The sequence below is a fragment of the Daucus carota genome, chromosome 3 (assembly GCF_001625215.2).
Source record: "Daucus carota subsp. sativus chromosome 3, DH1 v3.0, whole genome shotgun sequence".
NCBI lineage: Eukaryota > Viridiplantae > Streptophyta > Magnoliopsida > Apiales > Apiaceae > Daucus > Daucus carota.
Window position 1 is genome coordinate 5288176 of NC_030383.2, and position 24011 is coordinate 5312186.

At 31.9% G+C, this 24011-nt stretch overlaps 2 protein-coding genes across 3 annotated transcripts; one reads left to right on the top strand and one right to left on the bottom strand.

Annotated features, from left to right (window-relative positions):
* Positions 1-6298: 6298 nt before the first annotated feature.
* Positions 6299-15583, top strand: LOC108210695 (deSI-like protein At4g17486). The gene is made up of 4 exons (XM_017382083.2): positions 6299-6753; positions 13949-14236; positions 14601-14681; positions 15098-15583. The coding sequence occupies exons 1-4, from the start codon at positions 6615-6617 to the stop codon at positions 15238-15240; spliced, it is 651 nt and encodes a 216-aa protein (XP_017237572.1). The 5' UTR covers positions 6299-6614; the 3' UTR covers positions 15241-15583.
* A 2270-nt stretch (positions 15584-17853) lies between these two features.
* Positions 17854-22075, bottom strand: LOC108211352 (uncharacterized). 2 transcript variants are annotated; one of them, XM_017382928.2, is made up of 10 exons: positions 22005-22075; positions 21580-21649; positions 20970-21084; positions 20854-20890; positions 20677-20746; positions 20059-20163; positions 19418-19568; positions 19219-19298; positions 18305-18398; positions 17854-18133 (listed from the first exon to the last, which is right to left on the bottom strand). In XM_017382928.2, exons 2-10 carry the CDS (start codon positions 21602-21604, stop codon positions 18055-18057), a joined length of 756 nt encoding a protein of 251 aa, XP_017238417.1. In that variant the 5' UTR covers positions 21605-21649; positions 22005-22075; the 3' UTR covers positions 17854-18054. The 2 variants fall into 2 exon arrangements, with proteins under 2 accessions (XP_017238417.1, XP_017238416.1); XM_017382927.2 differs by lacking the exon at positions 22005-22075 and adding an exon at positions 21899-22002.
* Positions 22076-24011: the final 1936 nt, after the last annotated feature.

A 24011-nucleotide genomic window follows, 5' to 3' on the forward strand; every position in this document is an offset into this window, starting at 1 on the left:
TCAGAAAACATACCTCTATCATAAAATTAAAAAAAACGGTTTTTCTATGGTGTGCCCATGGGCACACCATAAGCACTAACTCCTATGAGTTTGGTGCATTTTTATTGGTCACTTAATCATAAATAAAGATGGCCCCCCTGCATTTACATCAAGTCCACCAATCAAAATCCACCAAAACCATCAATTTTAGTGTATAATGTGTGCCCATGGGCACACACTAGACAAACCCTAAAAAAAAAAAAATATTATTCACGAGGATCAAGAGGTAGCTTACGCCTCGTTACAACTTACAAGTCATTCAATAAGCATGAGTTTTTGTGTGATTACTTGAACTCGAAATTACTTATACTTTTGTTGTATTTAAAGATGAAATTTATGTCCGATTTTATTTACTTAATCTTAAATTCATAACCGTTTTTGATCGATTTATATACATTCAATATCAATATTATTAATATATTGTAATAAATGATGGACAGATGATTAATAATCGTTTTATAGATCACTGATTTTTCTAAAACGTCTCAAAATATATATTACATAATTTAAGTATAAGTGCGACTTAGTATTAAGAGATGCAAATATTACAATGTATGATACGCACCTTAACTCTCAACTAGTCAAGAGATGCAAATATTGTATATATGATATTTATCTTAGCTCTCGAGACAGACCGATAAGATTCGTGTAGTTGGTTCAATTATCCACTTATTTCGGTTAAAATCCTCTTTTAAGCGAGGGTGATAATACTTTTTCTAATTTTCGACATAATATGTTGAATTTCAGCTGATGAAATATTATACAAATTAACAATAACATGCTCTTTTTTATATGTTGGTATTGTCCGGTTGCGAGTTTATTATCTATGAGCTCGACTTAATTAGATATTATATAGGTAAGGTTGTAAACAAATTGGAATAATTGTTAAGCTTGTTCGGTTCGCTCAATGTTTGACTTAGATAAACTTGATTTGATATCTTATCGCTAAATGTTTATACGAAAAAATTCTCAGTTAATTTTAATTTATTGAATTGAGATTTTAAAATGTTCAACTCGTGTTTGTTCGTTAAACTCGAGTTCAAGTCAAGTTTGTTAAACTCGCTTTTGTTCGATAACAAAACGTGTATAATTACAGTATTATATACATATTATTATATATATATATATATATATATATATATATATTTATAATATTTATTATCTATAATGTTAATTTTATTTTTTGATTATATAATATTTTAAAAAAATTATCCATGTTGAAAATATGTTACTAAAAAGATGAGACGTTTATTTTCACTAGATAAAATTAAAAATAGCTTAAAATTATATAAACATACACACGTATTGGTAACGAACAGTTCATATTCGGTTTGTTTTAATATGTTCGTAAGTCCCGTTCAATTGTCATAGAACTTAAGTTCGAATCACGAATTTCGTTCAACACGATTATGCAATATTGTTGGATATCTAACATCTCTTTATACAAGTTATCGACTAGCTTGTTTGATTAAGTAACTATCTGATTATAATTATATAAATAATAGAAAAATATATTTCATCAAGATTTTAATGTTTAAATTTTTTAATTATTATTTATTTATTTCGTTATTTATAAATTATACATCAAATTAAGAGATATATCCTATAATACCGCCGCACAATTGGCTTTACCTATGATACTATCACATTTTTTGATTTTATTCAATGATAATCATGTATATTTTGATTTCTATATATGATACCTCTAAGTAAAATTAAGTAAGATATTATATTACAGGCTATAAATATATTGCATATTTAGAATATTTGAAAAGATACATGTAATAGACCATTAAACTGTGTGAAACCGAGTTAAATTGAATATTAACGGTCAAAAAATGTCAGTATGGTGATTAAATTTAAATATATCTCACTTATTTTTATCCCGTTCTACATGATTCATAGGTCTTTTGCATATATTTTTTTGTAAGTATATTAAATATAAAATTATTTGATACTCCAAAATCAATTTTATTACATTTTACTTAATATAAAAGGTATTATATGTAGAAAATCAAATGTACAAGATTATCACAAACACAAGAGAAACATATGAAGGTATCATTGAGAAAAATTAATTACACAATAATATCACAGAGAATACCTCTCAATTTAGTTTTGTTTCAGAGTTGTTAATGAAACAAATAAAGTTGAGTTTTCGTTTATTTGCTTTAAGTTTTCTTTATCTAGATGAGTTTGATCGTTTATCTTATTAAATAAATTAGTGTTGTTTATTATTGTTCATACTTGAGAATATACTGAAATCTTTTAACACTAAATTAATAATATTAATAATATTATTATCCTTTATACTTGATTAAAATATTTGGATACTTAACATTACTTTGTGTCTCTTGAATCATGTGTAACACAATATCATTTATATTTGATGTTTTAATATTGAACAATCATCCTTATATAACATAACATAGTTGTCTTTACATCTAATCTTCTTCTATTTATTTGTTAAATGTTAACAAACAATTTTTTAAGAGATTCTTATCATAACAAAATTTTAATAAATATATACAATTATAAGCCTTGAGAAATAGAAAATTAATACTCGTAAGCTTGAAAGTCTAGATGATCATAAATTCACAAATCTTTTGAATATCTGCATTTAACACGTGATCAAAATATATACTAGTGTTTGCCTCAAAAAATAAAATATATACTAGTGTCTCCCGCACTAACTTCAATCTAATATATACAAGTGTATTTTCAATAAACATCTACTTCTACTCTTCTACTTCTACTCTTATATATAAAAGGAGAACCAAGGGCAAAATATGTCAAAAAAATGCCCATGAAATCTCAATTATGCCCTTAGTTATAATGTAATTACAAAAATACCAATAATTAATGTAATTATTATATTCTTACTAATTAATGAACTATGTACACAATAAATTACTTATATTGATTGCTCTCATTAATAAAAGTATTATTGTAATTTATTCATTTGCATAAATTTAATAAATTTTGTGCACATAATTTGATATCACTCATAACCAAAATAATTGGTTTTACTGAATTAATATTTCAATTAAAACCAAATAAAGAAACAAAAAATCAAACTTTTGTAGAGAATATTACTAGCAAATTAAAAAAAAATTAAATAAATACTTTATTTTATTAAAATTTGTAGTTTTGAACTAAATTACTAACAATAAGATTGATATACAATCGAAATTACTATTACTAATAATATTGAAATATACAAAAATTAAATTAATTTGCTTCGGTATTCGGTTAACCAAAATAAATGATCACTCGTATGTGTGTGACCTAAAAGAGAACAAAAAAAAACGGAGAGTGAGGGACCTAATCTATATACCGTTAATCAATAAATAATTTAGTGAATTTGAATTGCACATCAAAATTATTTAGCTTAATAAGCCTGTCGAAAATAAGTACTTAAACTTGAAAAACACTAGAATCAGAATGAGATGTATCAAAATGTTTATTTAAATTATTTATGATAATTATATGTATATTTATATATTACATGTTACGACACTACTTCAAACTCTTACGTGTAAATTAATTTAGTTATGTTGATCTTTATTTTATTTTATCTAAAAAGATCATATTTATGTATACTTTTTAAGGTCGGATCGACGTCATCCAGAATATGGCCCAAGTTTATTTAAGTGACCGGAGTCAGACCAAAAATCAAGTTACATGTCATGCAAATAATGTAAAAATCAACTAGGAGAATAATTTCGAAACACCAGATCTAATAGATAAATAATCATCGTGAACATTTCTTAAAGAAGCATGTAATATTTTTTGTCAAGGCTCCGCACAGGCCCGGGACAGGCTCCAGACAATTTTAAGAGCCAAAACTTGGCCCCACCATTGTCCCACTAGGTCCCGCCCCGACCCTACTAGGTCCCACCCAACTAGGTCCCACTTAGACCCCGTCTAGGCCCATTTCGGGATCCATCCCCGATCCCGAAACCCTTACCATTCTACTTAATCACATTATTTTGTATTTAGTTTGTATTTTAATAATTTTTATTAGAGTAGGATCCTATATATATATATTATGCATATTCCCTAACTAAAAAATTCAATTAAAGATCGTCTGCCATATTTTGTGAAAAAAAATCATCATCATATGATCATATCCAATTAATTTGACCCAAAATTAATTTTAACTATTGAATTTTGATTGAACAATCGATTGGACAAATTAATATCAGTATAAACGTTTTATATATAAATTATGTTGTGTTAGTTCATGTTGAATAATAATATGTCCATATAACAACTTGAATCATGTATTATTAACATTATTAGTTGATTTTTAAAATAAATTTATATTTATAAAATTATAAAATCAAATATATTATGCAAAAAATTAAATTAAAATTAAAATATATAATTTTAAAATAAATATTATAAATTATGAACCCGTTACTTACTTAAAATAGAAAACATGAATCATTTCCAAACAAAAACTCTGTTAAATATCATCAAAAACTCTAATCGGCGGTCATTATCAGATTCCACTACTTTTTCCAAACAAATTTGTTTGAACAAATCTTCGCGGTTTCTATAAATTAATAAAAGAAATTATTTAGTATTTTTTTTACATATTTCCTAATTTTTATTTAATTTATTTTTAGGATCCTGAATATATATTATGATAAATATGACAGTATAAATACCTCAAGTAATAATGATATTGGTTATAATCAAACTTTTCTATGTACTATGTATAATTTATTTCTTACCATAATAATTTAATTAATTAATTAATTACTTTAAGGTTTTCAAAAAAATAATTAATTTAAGTTACTAAATAGTATATTTAAGAAATCCTTATTCCCCTGGTTCAGTTCGATCTTTGAACTTCCGCGATATATGATAATACAAAATCGATCGTGCAATTATTCATACTCCCATCAAGAAAATTAGTTAATTAAGATATTACAAATACTCTCTCCGTCCCCACCAATCAAAATAGAACGATCTGGCAATTCCAAACCCCCACCAAAATCATCCGACTGAGTCAAGGATTGCCAAGGGAGTGGAGTTTGCGTTTCTTTATACATCAAACCGGGTCGAATTTATGAAAAAAGAAGGACATTTTTAAAGGACAGATCAAAATTTGAAGACGACTCTTTTTGTGTGAATATACTCCACAAAACTAAGGTGTACTTTTTTAAATTCACCATCTTACTTGTTTATATGATCTGTTGGTAATTTAGATTTTGCATCAGATCTTAATGTCTTTACTTTATAAATATACTCATTGCAGTTTGTTATTTGTTTGCGTAAAATTGTACTCTATGCCACTACAACAGATTTAGTGTTAACATGTTGCTTATTACGAATTTTTAGATTTCGGTTAGATGACGTGACGGTGACGGTGGTTCGCGGTTGTGATTTTCTTGGCTAAAATTATTGCTTAATTTACGATTTTAGTTTTGAAGTTTTGTATTTAATTTTTTGATTTTAGATTATTTGCATTTAATCTCTTTTATTATTTTGGTTGTAATATAGGCAAATTGTTTCATGCAATTTTTCCTTAATTAGTGTTTGGCTATTTTTAAATTTTTAAAATTTTAAATTACCCTTTTTAGTAATTGTTATATTAACTATATTGATTAATGTTTTGCATAGATTTTTGAACTTTGTATAATAGTTTTAATTTCCTTATTTAGTATCTCCTTTATCCATTATAGCTGGTTCTTTTGTGTTATGGAAATTTTTGAAATTTTTGTATATGTTTTTATTTTCATTTATTCAGTTATTATGTTAATTGTGCCTTATTGATGGTTTTTTTGTACCATTTATGGGAGGGCCATGATTGATGGCATATTTTTGGCTTGTAAGAGGCAATTATGTGCCACCTTGTTGGCTGCAATTTTGTGCCACCTTGTTGGCTTAATTATTGGACATATTATCTTTTATTTTTCTATAATATATATAATCTGTTATATATATTGACTTATATTCCTCTGTTTTACTTTGTTTATATTTTCAGGATGCTTGGAAAAAGTTGGGTTTTTCTTTTCGAACATTAAAGTTTCATTGTCTAAATTTCTCCGATCATCTTGCATGTCCGACGGTTAGATGATAAATTTTTTTGAATGAAAGAATTATATTGCCGAATGATATTCGTTGAGATTCATTCTCATTATAAAAAAAAAAAAAAGAGAGAGAAATCGATCGTGCAATTATCACATTCCCTGCATAAAGATTCTACACGCCGAATCAAACCAAAATAATTAATTCATAATTTCATGTACAAAACCTATTCTGCTCAGCCATCTAGTATACAACTGTAATCGAGTTGTCAATTCTGAATCTGCTTGTTAGGACAGAACATCATCATATTCATCCTATTTTCACAGAGCAAGATTGCCCCTTTTCTCTTTTTCTTTTCTTTAAAACCTACACAAACAAAAGTTTACACCTTTTTCCTCTCTGGCCGCATATAAGGGAGCTAGAGCCCCCTGGATCTCATCCATCTTTTTTGGTTGTGGGTTTATTGTGATTTTATTTTTTCATTCAAGAATTTGTTATTATAGGACTCTTCAGACATATTTGTGAGATATAAGATGGGGGCAGAGAGTTCTAGTGCTGATTCAAGCAGCAAGAACAATGAGACAGAAGTTATATTGAACATATATGACCTCACTCCTGTTAATAATTATGTGGCCTGGTTTGGGTTTGGCATCTTCCATTCTGGCATTGAGGGTAAGAAAAAGCAATCTTTTTGTTGGTTTGTTGTGACTTGTGATTATGTTTGAGTTAATATGTTCTGGTATGTTTGGTTTTAGTTCCTAATTGGGTTTTTAGGGTTCTTGATTGAGCAGGTAGAATTGTAGTTTGGAGTGTGATGGGGATCATTATTAGTTTGTTTATTGGATTTAGGACTAAAGATCGTGCCTTTTAGTCTTCTTGGTACTTTGAGGAAGTGTTTAAGCTATATTTCTAGGTAGCCAAATTTTTTATGTTTTGTGTTCAATGTGGATATGTATTCTTATTTTATTTTTTCGCTTTCAAGAGTAAGCAAGTTACAATCTTTGACTTGATTTCTTTCACTTCAAATAGTTTTACATTGTCTTTACTTGGTGTGTCGTATGGGGATCGAGTGGAAATCGTGGTAATGTAGTAATAGGCTCCCAATTTGAAAGCCTTGGTGTGCAAATTTAATAATTGAGGTTGGTTAGTTTGGGGTTGGTGGGGGGTGTTCTCCATGATTCAACTTAAGACCATGGGATTAAAGGAGCTGTGATACCATGCTAAGTTACTAGTTGTGCTGAAACTTTAGTCTATTAGGTTTATGAAATTACCCTCTTTTATCATTTTACACTTGCTTGTTAAATCCAGTGCTACCTAACTGATGTGGTTTAGTGCTAGATGTTCAGATCTGCTGATATGTAAATGTATTTCTTTTCCAAAATAAACAAGTGTTCTATCTGTCGTACTTCCTTCTTGTTGATTTTAGCATAAAATTAGCTTATTCCGTGATTGTCACTGTATGTTCATGACAGACCAGTATTATTGGGATGACATATAGTATAAGAGATACTTTGTCGTTAATGCTTCTGTTAAATACTTGTGTATGTAACAATATATGTTATGATAATAGGGAGGAGCTTTTGAAGTTCTGGTACATTATTTAAGAAGCTGAACTACAGAACATCTAAACCCATAGTCATTACATTGTCATTTTAAATCAAATAGAACTATAAATATACTAGGTTAAAGACTAAAGGTAATGTGCATCGACTTTTATACATTACATAGAGGAGGTTTACGTATACGTTCTTAGGTCAGTGTTGGTAGTAATAGTCATATTCATATTTTCTGCATTCTCAGTTGTGGATGGACTCTGTTAAGCTGTTAATTTCATGAGTGTGAAACAATTCTTGTACTAAAATGCTCCTCATTAAACCTGAATAAGCATGTGAATGAAAAAAATTTATGGCTGGATTTAAACATTCTGGTCACACTGTTTATCCTTGCCATAGATTGTGTCAGGAACTAGGGTTCCTGATGATTTTGTGTTTTTCTGATGTTTTTGTGATTTTCTGTTTATGTAACTAGAAATGCAAGCAGAACAGTAATCTACAGTAGAATCTAAGAGGAAATCAGCAGAGAAACAAGCTAGAAAAGAGAGAGAGATAGCAGAGTGAGAGTTTGTTATAGAGAGAGAAAGTAGGGAGGGAAAAGTAGAGAGAGAAAGAGTTGGTGGAATAGAATTCCATTTCATATATCTGATATCCTTCAAACTAACAATACAACTGATATTTATACTACTCTTCTTGTACTGCCTAAGTAAAAAGACTACAGTACCCCTGACTATAGTATTAATCCCTGTTACTACTACTAACTAGCTCACTTCCTGACAATCCTTCCCCCTTGAGTTCCATCCTGTCCTCAGGATCTGACTCAACCAGCATATCCTCAAGGGTCTTTGTCTTAGATTCCTCCAACTCATGCATTCTGGACAGTGCATCAGCCACTGTATTGTCTTTGCCCTTCCTGTATAGGATAGTGAAATTGTAACCCATGAGCTTACTGATCCACTTCTGCTGCAGCAAAGTGGTTACTTTCTGCTCAGTTAAAAATTTAAGGGCCCAATGGTCAGTCTTCACAAAGAAGTGCTTGTCCATCAGATAAGGGGTCCACTTCTTAACAGCTGTTACTAAGGCTGTCAACTCCTTCTCATAAGTAGACATGGCCTGTCCTCTAACCCCCAGAGCCTTGCTAAAATAAGCCAATGGTCTTCCTTCTTGTGTTAGTACAGCCCCAATCCCAGTGTTAGAAGCATCTGACTCCACTGTAAAAACTTTAGTGTAATCTGGCAATTTCAAGACAGGGGTCTGCACTAGGGCCTGCTTTAACTCCTGAAATGCCTTCTCTGCTTCTTCATTCCAAAAGAAATTGTCCTTTTGCAACAGTGATGTCAGTGGCTTAGCTATAAGACCATAATTTTTGACAAATTTCTTGTAATAACCACTCAACCCTAAAAATCCCCTTAGGGCTTTGACAGATTTGGGGACTGGCCAAGCCATCATATCTCTGATCTTATTCTTGTCCACAGCTACCCCTTCCCTAGTGATCACATGCCCTAAATAAGCCACCTGGGATTGCAAAAAATCACACTTTGACATCTTAGCAAAGAGCTTGTTTTCTCTCATGATCTTGAATATCACTTCCAACTGCTCCAAGTGTTCTTCCACATTCTTAGAGTAGATAAGAATGTCATCAAAGAAAACTAAAGTGAATTTTCTTAAATATGGAGCAAACACTTGGTTCATCAGACTTTGGAATGAGGCAGGGGCATTAGTGAGGCCAAAAGGCATCACAGTAAACTCATAATGCCCTAAGTGAGTTCTGAAGGCAGTCTTTTCAATATCCTTTGCCTTCATTCGAACTTGGTGATAGCCAGCTCTCAAATCCAACTTAGAAAACACCTCTTCCCCACTCAACTCATCCAATAGCTCTTCAATCAAAGGAATAGGAAACTTGTTCTTGATAGTCAATGAGTTGAGTTTTCTGTAGTCTATACAGAACCTCCAGGTGCCATCTTTCTTCTTCACCAGCAAGATAGGAGATGCAAAAGGGGAACTACTGGGCCTGATTACTCCAGATTCTAACATCTCCCCTATTAACTTCTCAATTTCATTTTTCTGATCATATGAATTTCTGTAGGGTCTGATAGAGAAAGGTTGTGCCCCTTCCTTTAACTCAATGGAATGCTCAATGTCTCTATGAGGAGGCAATTGATCTGGCTGTTTGAAAATATCCTCATACTCACTTAAGAGTTGCTTCAATTTCTCCTTCTGTGCTGGAGTTGTCACAGCTTCAGTTGCTGATTCTTCCATTCCAGTCTCTTGTGGTTGAGGTTCAGCAAATAAAACATATAGGAAGCCATGCTCTTGCCTTTCACAGCTTCTCACAAACTCCACTGCACTCATCTGTTGCAGTTGAGGTTTGGTGGACTTATCATTCCCTTGCAATGTAACCAACTTGTCTCCTTGGTGGAACTGTAGCAATAGTTTGGTAAAATCAAATGTGACTGGTCCCAAGGACCCCAGCCAGTCCACTCCCAGAACCAGATCATAACTTCCCAAGGGTAATGTCCTTACTGATCTCTGAAAATACTGATCCCCAATCTTCCAAGAAAACCCAGTACACTCATGCTTGCTAATTAAGTGATTGCCATTGGCCACCATCACTTGCATAGGTGTAGTTTGCACTATTTCACACTTGAGTTTCCTGGCAGTTCCTTCATCTAAGAAGCTGTGTGTACTCCCTCCATATACCAAAATGGAAAACTCTTTCTGCCCCTTGGTTCCAGTCAGAGTGATGGTCCTGTTGCTGTGGACTCCTTCTATAGCATGAATTGACACCTCCATAAGTGTTGTCTGATTGGAGCCTGAGTCTTCATCTTTCCTGACATTAGTTGAGCCAATATCTGTCTTTTCTCTTGGAGACTTATGTTCCTTAGTCAATATGCTAGCTGTTGTGCCCTCACTAGGATGTTCCAGAGTCTGCATCTTTCTTGCATCATCTACATGTTCCATTACTTGCAACTGAGCACTTCCCTTTGTATTGGATATTCCCACCTGCATTGTTCCTGCTGGTTTTACATTGACTCTCTTAGACTGCCACTCATGGCCACCTTGAGCACACAACCTGGCCTTCTTCATAGCATCTTCCACAGTAGCTGGTCCCAAGAGTTTCAATACTTGCTTAGCGTCCTCCTGTACACCACTGATGTAGCATTCCACAAAATAATCTTCAGAAAGTTGTGGAATTCTGGCCTTCACTTGACCCATACACAGAGCAAATTGCTTGCAGTACTGCTCCAATGTACCATCCTGCCTTAAATTCTTAAATTTTTCAAATACTAATTCATTTTCTCTGGCTCCAAATCTGGCCACAAACTGGTTGCAAAACTCTAGCCAAGACAAATCCTTCCCATGGCTACTGTCTGATACCAGCTTTTGTACACTCCTTCCAAGTGCATTCCAGCAATAGTAACCTTCTTGTTCTCTGGTACTCCATAAATCTCAAAGTACAGTTCACAATCCTGTATCCAATCCTCTACTATCTTGTCCTTCTCATATCTAGGATAACTCAGTTTAAGGTGCTTCAGAGAATCCTGATGATATGTTCTCCTTGGTACATCCTCAGCCTCCAGACCAAATGGATTCACAAACTCCTCATTTAAACCTTGAGTCTGTGTATTCAGCTTCTGTACAGCCAAAGATGTGAGTTCCTCTATCATTCCTAGCCTAGTATTAGTCCTTTCCCTGTGTGATAAAAATTGCTGCTGTACTTCCTGAAGCAGCTTGTTATACTGCTTATCACTATTCATTCTTTCAGACAATATATCAAGCACTTACAAAGCAACAACTGAACTTCTCAATTTACTAAGCAGTTTCTCAGAACTCAATCAGTAGTGCTCCTAATCTTTACTACTTAAACAACTCCAACAACAGTTAACTGTAATCAACTCCAGTACTCAATGTCAACACAGCACAGAAACACAATTACTTAACCAAAACGAATGCAATTAGCCTAAACATCTTCAATTCCAGCAGGTATTAACAGAAATTCACTAGATCTGAGAAAGTAGTTACAGAACAGAGCACCTGAGTAATTCTGGAGAATTCTCTGAACTCCTGGAGGCGATTTCTGTCTTCTATAGCTCGCTCAACTCGGAATGAGTTGCTTAACACAGCAAAAGCAGTAATAGATCGAAACTGAAGCTCTGATACCAATTTGTCAGGAACTAGGGTTCCTGATTTTGTGTTTTTCTGATGTTTTTGTGATTTTCTGTTTATGTAACTAGAAATGCAAGCAGAACAGTAATCTACAGTAGAATCTAAGAGGAAATCAGCAGAGAAACAAGCTAGAAAAGAGAGAGAGATAGCAGAGTGAGAGTTTGTTATAGAGAGAGAAAGTAGGGAGGGAAAAGTAGAGAGAGAAAGAGTTGGTGGAATAGAATTCCATTTCATATATCTGATATCCTTCAAACTAACAATACAACTGATATTTATACTACTCTTCTTGTACTGCCTAAGTAAAAAGACTACAGTACCCCTGACTATAGTATTAATCCCTGTTACTACTACTAACTAGCTCACTTCCTGACAGATTGATATTTGTAAAGGGTGATCTCATTGTACTGCTCCTTCCATATAAGGGTTTATATAGACACGAGAACAATTATACCAGGCAGGGGATCATTCTCTCATGTATGCTACTTAAAGCAGTTTTATACACATATCATAAATCCTCATCATACCAGCCAACCAGTTATTTAGTCTCATGATAGGTACACTTCAAAAGTTATCATCAAGTGATATAATTAATTTTATTTTTAAGCCGTTCCCTACAAGAATCAGGATTCCGATGCATCTAGATTCAAATCTACCGATGGTAAGAAATTAGTGAAATTTTCCCTGTTTGATTGGAACAAATAGAATGAGGTGAGAGTGGAGTGGAACTTGAACTTTATGCTTAAGTTTATTCTTCCTCAAATCCATTCAAAATGTTTAAAGATCAAGCTTGCAAATATTCCTTCCATCTCTAAAATAAATACTTATTCCATCTTTCACCTGGATCAATTGCATATATTATCCATAAACAGTTTACACTATTTTCTTCTTTACTCTTAGCTCTATCCTTCTCATCCACCTCTACCTTTGAGCATGTGAATATTGCCATCTCTATTTCAAATCACCCAACTAAGCGCAGATTATAGTATCAATTGTAGTGTTTCATCTTGTTTAGTTTGTTAACTTTCTCGGTATTATAATAATGGTTAAAAGAGCTCACTCTGCACATCTCAGATCAATATTAATAAAAGGAAGCATATTGAATATGTTTATTATTTTTTATTTTTTTAACATGGACATCAAGTGCTGCCTCAAACAATAATTGATGTTATTGTAACGGTGATAAAGAGAATGCTTTTTGCATTCAACTACTTGCTACTTACTCAAAAGGAATTGTTCCTTCTTCCATGTAGCATGAGAGATTAATTTTGAACATGTTTGTTTTCAAGATATATTATTATAATAACATATTGAATGTTATTGAATGTTTGTTTCCTTCTATTAAATTGAGTTGAGTTTGTATCTATTTTGTTAGGGTTCCCCGTTTCCCTGTTCTTGTTATGACTTTGGCTAGGATTTTGGAAATAGATATCTCCATAAGTGGCACATTGTTTCTATTCTTTAAGGAGGAAGTCTATGGGTAGTTGCTAGGGATCAAAATAAAGTACGTCTACAAGGATTTTATGCTGACTTACACACACACACACACACACTATATTATTAAAGCCAAATATGCCAAAGTTTTGTTGTTGGTTTGTAGTCCGGTACAGTGCATTATAACCGTTGGATGACTTAAATTAAATTGTTGAGAACTATTAGATTAAATTTTTTATATTTCACTATGATGCTACTAAAATTCTAAGTTTCAAATCCCGTCAACAAAATATAAAATAAATTATTAATATAAGAAAATTAATAACTATTTAAATGCCCCCGTGCATTGCACGGGTTATAGTCTAGTGTGTGTGTGTGTGTGTGTGTGTGTGTATAGTAAGGAATAATTTTTTGGTGGCCTAGAGTAGTCTGTAGCATTTCCACCATAACTAAAAAGAATGATAAATATGTATGAAATAAATTGCCATTTACTTTTGTAAAATTTCATGCATTATAAATATATAATGAAGTAGACATCATCCTTGGCTTTACATGTGTCTTGTGTTCTCCTTTGCTCTTTGAAAATGTGTATACCAAATTCCCTTTCAATGCAACTGCTCCAATTAAAAAAATGAGCAGAAAATATATTTTACAGACTTTAGAACGTCAGTTTCCTGTATTTTAAGTTGTACCTTATTGTTGCTTATAATTTTCAGTCTATGGTATGGAATATGGATTTGGAGCTCATGAGTATCCTATTAGTGGAGTATTTGAAGTGGAACCAAAGAGCTGTCCAGGGTTCATCTATAGATGTTCTGTCCCACTGGGTCGTATAGACATGCCTCCCTCAGAATTCGCCCAATTTATTGAGACTGTAGCGTCCGAATATCATGGCGATACATATCACCTTATTTCCAAGAACTGCAACCATTTTACAGATGATATGTCAATAAGATTGACTGGCAAAAATATTCCTGGGTGGGTGAATCGGCTTGCAAAGCTAGGTGAGCAGATGCTCTCCCACAATTTTTTTATTGTTTTTTCCCTACAATTATTAACTTACATTTCATATTATGATGAATAAGAGTGATTTAAGATTGTTTTAAAGAGGTTAGGAAGCTAAATTTTAGGGTTATGTTTTGGAGGATTTTACTTTATGAGGTCAAGGGGCACTTTCAGGCTTCAAAGTTCGAATCTAGGTTCAAATAAGAGGGTATATAAAACTATGGAATACTATTGTCTTTATTTCAAATATTTTCAATGTAGTATGTACACATTGGTTTTGTTGATGATGCCCTTATTGTTAGTATTCTATGCATATAAAGTCGTTAAATTATGTTTCATTGACCAAGTTGTGGTAAATTGCAGGTGCTTTTTGCAATTGTTTGCTACCGGAAAGTCTTCAAGAAACAACTGTAAAACAGATGCCTGAGTACCATTCTTGTGCAGGTGTGCCTGCTTTTCTAGTTCTCCTTGCTTTTCTAGTTCTCCTTTACTGTTACCAATTTGTCAAAGTTAATTATCACAAGGCTATGTTTTATTTTATTTTTGTTTATTGCTAAATTACACAAGGGTATGTTTGTTTGCAAAGATCCTATTTCTCTGATACTTTATTTTAAATCCATAGAAATGAATTATAAAAGTGATTTAGGGTAAAATTCAAAACAATATTGTACTGATCAAATTCAACTCTTTTTGGTAAGTGAATCCATCAACGTCTTCTATTGAAAAGCAGAGGGAGTATGTGTTGTAATCATATGTTGTCAGACAACCAAATATCCTTCATTCCTTCTGATACGAATTATGTGTAGGATATTATAATACATACTGATGATATACTTGTTACATTTCTCTATTTTATTTAGATGAAGATGCGAGTGGGTCTCCATCAATCAACACGTCCCAGGAACTGTCCGACAGTGAAGATTCAGATAAAGACAATAAGCAGTTGTTATCACCAGTATCGAGAAATGGAGAAGTAGCATTTATTAAAGAGGTGCAGAGGTGACTTTAAGCTGTTTATTATGCAAAAGGGAATTGCTTCAATTGTTATAATTATTCCGTATGCTCAAGGTGTGCGTTTGCAGACCAGTATTGGTGCTAATAGAAACCTAACTTCATTGATACAGATGGTTTGCATTTGAACTTGCTGTAACACGTTTTTCGTTGATATCTTTTGGTCTTTTTTTCCAATGCCTAATCTGTATATTTCAGTAGCATGTAAAGTGGCGACTCTTGAGCATGATTTCTAGGTGATCTCACCAGGTGTGATTTATAATTTCTAGTCACAGATTATACTTCTTCAGAATTAGTATTTATGTACTTATGTCTTCATAAATTATTGTTGTTCATTGGTTTGAAACAAAGTATTATTACTGGGTTTTTAGACCATAATCAATATACTTATATAAAGGAGAAGCGAGGGGCGTGTAGGTGGCGCCTTTCACATCGCTCCGTTCTATTTTTCTAATTTTCTGAATTTTTGGATGAAAAATATCAAAAATTAGAACTACCTTTTTTAGTTTCGGGTATATTAGAAGCAAGTTTCAGAATCTGATTTTGTTTCAGATTATTTATGGAATATAGTAATTTGAAAGTTTTAATCTGATTTTCAGATTATTTATGGAATATAGTAGCTTGAAAGTTTTAATCCGAGTTTGTTTCAGATTATTTAATTATGGGAAAGAGTACAAGTCTCTATGCACCTATAAATACCCCAATAGATTTGGATCATCTAAACACAACCTCCTCTCTCTCAATATCACAACCCTACCAACCCTACCTCTCTCTGGTGAAAGTTCTTTTGCTCGGTTTCTAACTCGGTGGTGCCGTTCTTATGCAACGATAAGTAAAGCTGTTTATATAGTATTAAAAAAAAATAAAGGTTGCTGTAAGTAAAGGTATAGTTATAGACCGCTATGTTCGAGTCGACAAATCCAAACACGGGAAAAAAATATAGTCTTGACATGATATTGATGGATGATATCAATAAATTAACTGTTAGTGATGTATGTTTGTTGGTTATTATTTTATAATATTTGGTTTATTTTTTGAACATGTTTGTTGTTGTTAATTTTTATATGATTTACTTTGTATATAGGAAAAAAATTATTCATGTATTATCAGTTTGCTCCGTTCAAGCAACTTTTAAGTGAAGACTGATTATACATTATTGTTACAAGCAAAGATAGTTATAGACCGCTATCTCACAGATTTGTCAGATGTTTTTGTGCACAATAAATGCAAAAAAAATTGGAGTAAGGTGACAATGTAAGAACATAATTACTTTTCAAAAAAAAAAACATAAATAAAATTAAGATTCGTCGTGCTTCAAATTGTTAATTATGTGTATAAATTTATTTTTATTTTTTCACCATGAATTATAGTCCAATTTTGCAATTTTACATATTAGTATTGGTATTACATCAAGATTTTTATAATATAAAATTTATTTTATCCTACAAATATTAATTTTGAAACATTGATATACTTTTTATAGAAAACCACAAAATTATTTTATACTACAAATATTAATATTGAATTATTAATATAATTTTTATAGGCCGCCGCAATGCGCGGCTTCTCAACTAGTTAACTTGAATAGGAGGCTAGTTTTGAAACTATAATTAGTACAATTATTTGAATCTCTAAACAGAGAGTAGTTTGATTAAAAAAAATGGTCAAGGAAAATGATCAAAAAGACCATTCTGACATTGTAGCTATTAGTCTCTTTGGTCACCTGAAAATAATTCTGACAATGATATTAACATTTGTAAGATCAGACTTTTTTTTTTCTTTTTATTAATAGCACAGACTTTTTTCTGTCAAGATAAATGTTTCAATATTAATTCATATAGATCACAATGGTTGTAAAAATTGGAAATCAGAACTAAGCAATGGAGTTGCAGAAATTGAAAATCAAAACTAATCAATTGATGTACAGATTCATGACTTCTTGAGATTTATTTGAAATTTTTAGTCAAATTAGAGTGTAATCAATACGGTAAATCGGTAAAATATTTTTTAAGATTAATTGGATATCAATCGGGGATCTCAAGAACACTGTTCACAGGAATATATAACATGGCGAAGATTGTCATCAGCAAAATCGCAGTTACTCTTATAACTTATAAGTTATAACACATATGCCAAGCATGAACATAATTCTTAGCACAATCTGGAGATGTAAAGCTCGAAAAGGAAGAAAGGATTTCTTGCGCCTCTTATATGTAGATTAATGCTGATTATTTCATGAACTGTAGTGGAACAATGGGAACATTTTGCAGAACTTTGGGCTGGAGATCAAAAATAAAACAATTTTTATATTTTTTGGTACAAATTAAACAATTTATGCTACTAGCAAGAATTTGAACTCGGGCACTTTACCACAGCCGAATTGAAACATAAACAAATTTTGAATAACTACATGCAACAGATTTCCGCGCAAAAATAGTTTCTCATTCAATTTTTTGCATCAGGAACATGAAAATCCATCAAAGCACAACATATATTTGTCAGCAGGCAGCTACTTGTATTAGTTTGGCTTGAATTTCTATAAATTATTCCAAAATCAATCTATCATTCTTAATTCATTTGCACTTATATGTTACAAGTTTGCTCATACATTCAATATGAATTGTTCATAGTTGGAAGAGAACCAATTAAAAATATAGTTATTTATGTATCACATTATCACAGTAAACACAGCATAGATGGAACATAAAGATGAAAACTGGATTTGCACAATTGCACTCCTAGATCTTCCTGCTAATATTCGAATAGGTGGTTTCAAAAACAAGTTGAAAGTCCATTGCCTAGTTACCTAGCCCTCAAGTCCTAATTTTGAGGTTAACCAAGCGCAAAGATCATCCATCTCTTCAGGGATTGTATAGTGGCCAAGTCTGCATGGCAAAACAAAAGCTGTCAAGATGATATAGCCAAATGTTTTAGAGAGGGAGGAGAGGGGAAGAGGGAGGGAGTGAGGGAGGGAGAGAGCATATTATCAAAATATAAGTTACCCCTCAGCGGGTCCAACTTACATAATAGTGTGAAAGTAATATATTGTCACTTACGCTGAATAGGCTTTAAATGTGCAATTCTGAAAGCCGCATGATCTTAATTGCTGCGAAGACATCTCGCCAAATCTGAACCGAACTACCTCATCAGCTGCATCAATAGTAAACCAGAATTGTAGCTTGTAATACCTATTTAGGTAGGATACGAGTAGCGAAACAATGACAAACTAACCAAATGGTTTAGAATTTATATAGGGTAAAACTGAAGTCTAGAAAGATTTAAGTTAAAATTATCTTCAGCAATTTGACAGCATATATAATTGTTTAGGTAATGTTTTGACTCCTACCAAATTATGTAATTATAAACGAAATATGATACTCCAAATTCCAAACAATCAAACTAATATGTCCGGTAGACTTCCTGTCGAATACATTTCTAAGAAGTATACACTGAAGATCTGGAAAACTAAACAGTATGGAAAAAGTATTAAATCTAAAATAATTTAGAATTGGCCCATTGACTAATAAATAATTCATTATATGTTATTGCATTTTACTTACAAGGTGGAAGAAAATAAAATGTCAACATTAAGAGGCTCTTTAATCAGATTATGAAAAATCCAATTTTATCGCCAAAAAGGAAGGCGACAAAAGGAGAGGATGTAATCATTTAACGGTTTAAATCAACAGCTCTACATTACAGAACAGTAATTAATAACTAAAAGTAGATACATGGGAAAAATTTGGTATACTAGGAAGCTGGGCTAAACCATCCACGTGTATCTCATGTTCATATCCTAATCATACTGTAGTTTCAAAATAATTTAGGAATGCAGTGGTTTTTCTTGAACATATTTCTTCTGCTAGTTCTATAAAGAAAAAAAGAAGGAAATATTTGGAAAGACACAGATAAAGAAGAGCATAACTTTTAAGGACCATCTGCATCACAAGTACATCAGAAATGCATTTACCTTTACCATGACAGAGCAAGATGGGCAAGGATGCAGCACGTCTAGCAGCTTCATCACCTTCTACCTTGTTACTTAGGTTCCTATATCAGCACAGCAGGGCAAATATACATAATAAAGTTAGATGAAGCATATAGTAAATGACTTGAAGGATCCTAATTAAGGTTCATGTGGAAAAATAATATGCATACAGAAAACGGACTTTGAACAAGGAAGCCAGCCACTGAGTCCAACAACTGCACTTAAATCGATAGTGTATGGGTTCCCGTTCCCAAATTTTCCTTGAGTATAACAAGTTGCAGAGTATAGGGAGGTTCCTGCACCCATACTAAAGCCCCCAATGCCAAGTTTAACTGCAGTATATACATTAATGAAAATGGAAATAAGTTTATGAAACTCCAGAAATATTATTAGCTATGAATAGTTGAATACACTGACCCACAAAAAAAAACTATATTTGCAGGGGCATCCCAAAAAATTGGCATATTTTTCTGCAGTATATAAATGCTACTTGCTATTCTTGATGATTTACTTGATTACAAATCTATTCACACTCATTTTCAGTGATCATATTAGATTAAATTCACAAGCCTTTCCTTTATAGATGCAAAATTATTTAAAATATATTCACGCTTCAAGTTTAAGCTAAGATGTTTGATGTGGAACAAATAATTAATAAAATCATATGCTACCGTTGGACATAAAATTATTTGGCCATTGGATCAGAGCCTAGGAGATCTAAACAATTTAGGGACTCAGACTAAAGATTATTACATAAAAAATAAATTACTCAGTATATTGTATAAATATATTAATTCATTTGGGCTCCCGGAGATAACTTACTATTAGCAGGTTCAGTAGACAACAAACTTGCAACATGTGCTGCTGAAGCATCCAATCCTTCCAAATCATCCTTGGCGTTTTCAGAAAGCTCAGTCACATCACACCCTATATAAATTCGTAACTTTAAATTGTTTGCCATCGCTATTTAGCGAGTCGTGGGAAATAAAAAGGAAAAGGATGATGAAGGAACACCACCACAAATTTACGCAATTGAGTTTGCCTGTGTAAGTCCATACTTCTCTCTTAAAGACATACAAAATTTTATTTGCATTTATCTACACTCATATGTTTCATTTCAATTTTTACTATACAATCATCATGTCCTCTCTGGCGCAGTTATATTTGCTATAGAAAGGAACTCAAAAAAAGTATTGTGCTACAAGACAGGTGTGTGACTACAGTACGCAGATATAATACAACTCTCTATCCTTTTTAATGACATTTACCCAAGGGACCAAAAAGATCATACTCTACTTCTTTCTGTGTGAAGAGTTTGTAAGTAATAAGCTCTAATAATAAGTATTAATTCATAACAATCGTTCTTATCTTTACCATAGCTATGTATTGCAACATTGTCATTTCTATTCAATATATATAAGATTCAAAGCATCAACTTACAAGCAGTTGAAGGAAAGCCACCAAATAAAGTAACCGGTCTAGTCGGAGCCGTTGGGCAGATCCACTTAATCTACACAATATAGAAAAGCACATGATGCTAAGCAAACTAATATTCACATCAACATCTTTACATATGAAAGATTAATTGTTTACACAGAAAAAATATACCACCCTTACATTGGGAAGTGGAAGTGTTTCCAAGAGTTGAGACCAGCTGAGGCAAAGGGAGAAGAATGAATAAGCTAAACAATAGAATGGGCTATATAATGAAGGATAAGTAGTTAGTATAATACCTAGAACCATTATCTCCAAGGCCATGCAGCCAGACAATAGTGGCCTGGTGTTTGCCTTTTGGCTTGACAACATGCGTTTTTCCAAAGTCAAAGGCCCTCATAGCAGTTCTTCCACCTGTTTCATTAACAGTCAGTCATTGATAAATAGTATGAAAGAGATGCTATATGTACAGATTTTCTGATTCAAGAGCATAGGGTTCACACACACGAGAGCTAGAGAGTGAGAGCGCGCGCGAGAGAGAGAGGGGGGGGGGAGAATGTATATTTTGGCAATTACATCGGTCACACAACATCTATGCCGCCCATATCAACATGTCGCTGCTGAGCAAGCAAAATACACTGTGCAAATTGGGTCGGCTTGTAATTTTAAAATTTCAAGAAAAGAAAAACAAGAACAAAATCATGAAAACAAAGCCTAAAGAAGAACTATAAATTTTGCTATTCCAACCACAACATTTTGGCTAGGCTCCTCATGACAATCAGAAAATAAACGGGCCAAACAAATCAATATTATCTTTTTTGCCATCACAACCAGAATTCATAAATTCATATCATCCGTAATCAGAATTATTATAATAAAGCTGAGTAAGAAAAAAGAATCACAACTAACCCATCGAAGTTCCACTCATACTCATACTTTTACAATCCCCCAAGTTGCAATCACTTCAAAACAACCCTACCTGCAAAAACAAAATGCCAACATAAATGTGAAGTAATATATTTATTGTAATCATAATGTTGACACAATTCAGTCTGCAGAAACATGATCACTAACATCAAAGACTCTAAACAAACAAACAAATTCACACACATCTACATTTTCAATTGAAAAAAAGAGAGAACCATTTCGTATAATTCAAGCTCAGTGATATATACACACAGAGATAGATACAGCAATTGAAAGTAGTGAGAAGAAAAATTAGGCATACAGCAGACAGCAAACAACACGGGAGAGTATGTAGAGAGGAATGCACAATCATGCGTGTATGTAAGTGATGCGAAGAGAATAGATAGATGCGGTAGATACGTACATACCTGGTTGGATTATTACAGAACACAGAACAAGTTGTTTTGAGGGCGGCAACACAAGTACAACACGGTTTGGACGAGAAAATGGGCCATCAATCATCATGGTTTGTATGTTCGGCCCAAATTTATCTCACATTTGGTCATCAGCCCATCATGTTCTTTTATCCGATGAAATTTTTTTAATTTGTTAACAATATGACTTTTATAAAATATATAGTCGAGGTTCTAGCTTTGAACGTTTTATTTTATTTAAAAAAGACAAGTAATACTTGGCAAAAAAGAAAAATAGAAAAAAAGACAAGTAATAAAAAGTTTGCTGAAAACAATTCTAACCTTAACAACTCTTTTAGCTAAAAGATAAACTAAATTTTTTTAATAAATGTTTCTAAAATTTGTGTTAAATATTCAGGAATAAATTTTGTGTAATCTCGTGTTTTCTATAAGCAGGTAGCCGATGATATATTTTATTTATTATTATTTAAAATTATAATAAATTATTATATTTAAAATAAAATAATGATTATGATCACCTATTATAGCTAATCAATTTAGTTAATTCTATAAAATAAGCTCTTGTTAGAATTTACAATGAGAAATACTCCCTTCGTCCAAATTTTTTATTTTATTTGATTTTTTGTGATCAAAATTTGACCAATTACGTGAGTTCGTGAGTTTATCCGGTATGCACCCAAAGGATAGCAGCTGCAGGTTCTACGTCAAAAAAAAATATTATACATATATATATAAATATATATATATATATATATATATATATATATATATATATATTATATCACTAAAACGTATATTTTATCTATTTTAAAATGTACTTTTTAAGTCTCGTAAATTATAAAATAATAAAATATAAACTAAAGTTAAAGTTTGGTTGACCGCAAAATCAAATAAAACAAAATATTTGGGATGAAGGGATTTTGAAAAATCCGTTTACAAGTTTTGAGATAGCATGAACTAAAAATGAGAAATTAGTCCTAAATTGTTATTTTTGAAAGCATATACACGTGTGTGTGAATTATTAATAAAAGTGAATACAAATGATTATATAATATCAAATATATTATAATTATTGAGAATAGCAACACATATAAACATAGTAGTATTAAGAAAAATATGTCTATCGTGGTAAGGAATCCATGTGTTAAAATTGATCTAAGTTTGTCAACCATGACAATGTCAATCTCACATATTCAAACCGCATGTTGCTCATGGAATTGCAAATGCTTAACATTAAAGTCAAAATCCAAAAGGCGCTGACCGCAGCAAAGCCACGAGACTGACCTTCCTCATGCACCTGTCCATGTAACATACACTCACATACGCACAACGGCACAAGTCATATTCTTGTATAGAACTCACTCGGTTTAATTTTTCTATTCCCTATTTCCTCATTTCTTGTCATGAAAAAAATTATGACTTAATTACCAAAAAAACTATTAAACTTATGTGATTTTTTCATTTTAACCATAAAACTGTTTTTGTTGCAGAATAATGCAACTAAGTAATACAAAATCAATTTGACATAACCCAATTTTAATGAATCTCTAACCAAGGTTAATTATGTCACATGCAACACAAGACATTGATTTTTTTTAATTTAATTTTAAAATTTTATATAATTTATTATACATACATAAAAAACCAGCTATATTTACATTTTCTTTTTTTGTATAAAAATTCAAATGATAAACTTTTATTGAGAAAAAATAATAAAATAATTTATGAAATTAAAATTTTTAGAAGTATTAAAATGTGTGTCAAACTCTCGTTATCAGATCACCAAAATATTGCAAACTACCACAATATTTTAATAATGCTAAAAAGAATAATATAGTGTTAATAATCAAATCCGAATCTAACATCAGTGACAAAAAAAAATCGGAACCTAACATCAGTGACAAAAAAATCATAGTTTAGTGCTAAGTTTCTAAATACACAATAAGTTTGGTGGCGAAAAAATCTATTTTTTCTTAAATAAAATTATCAATTCGATAAAAA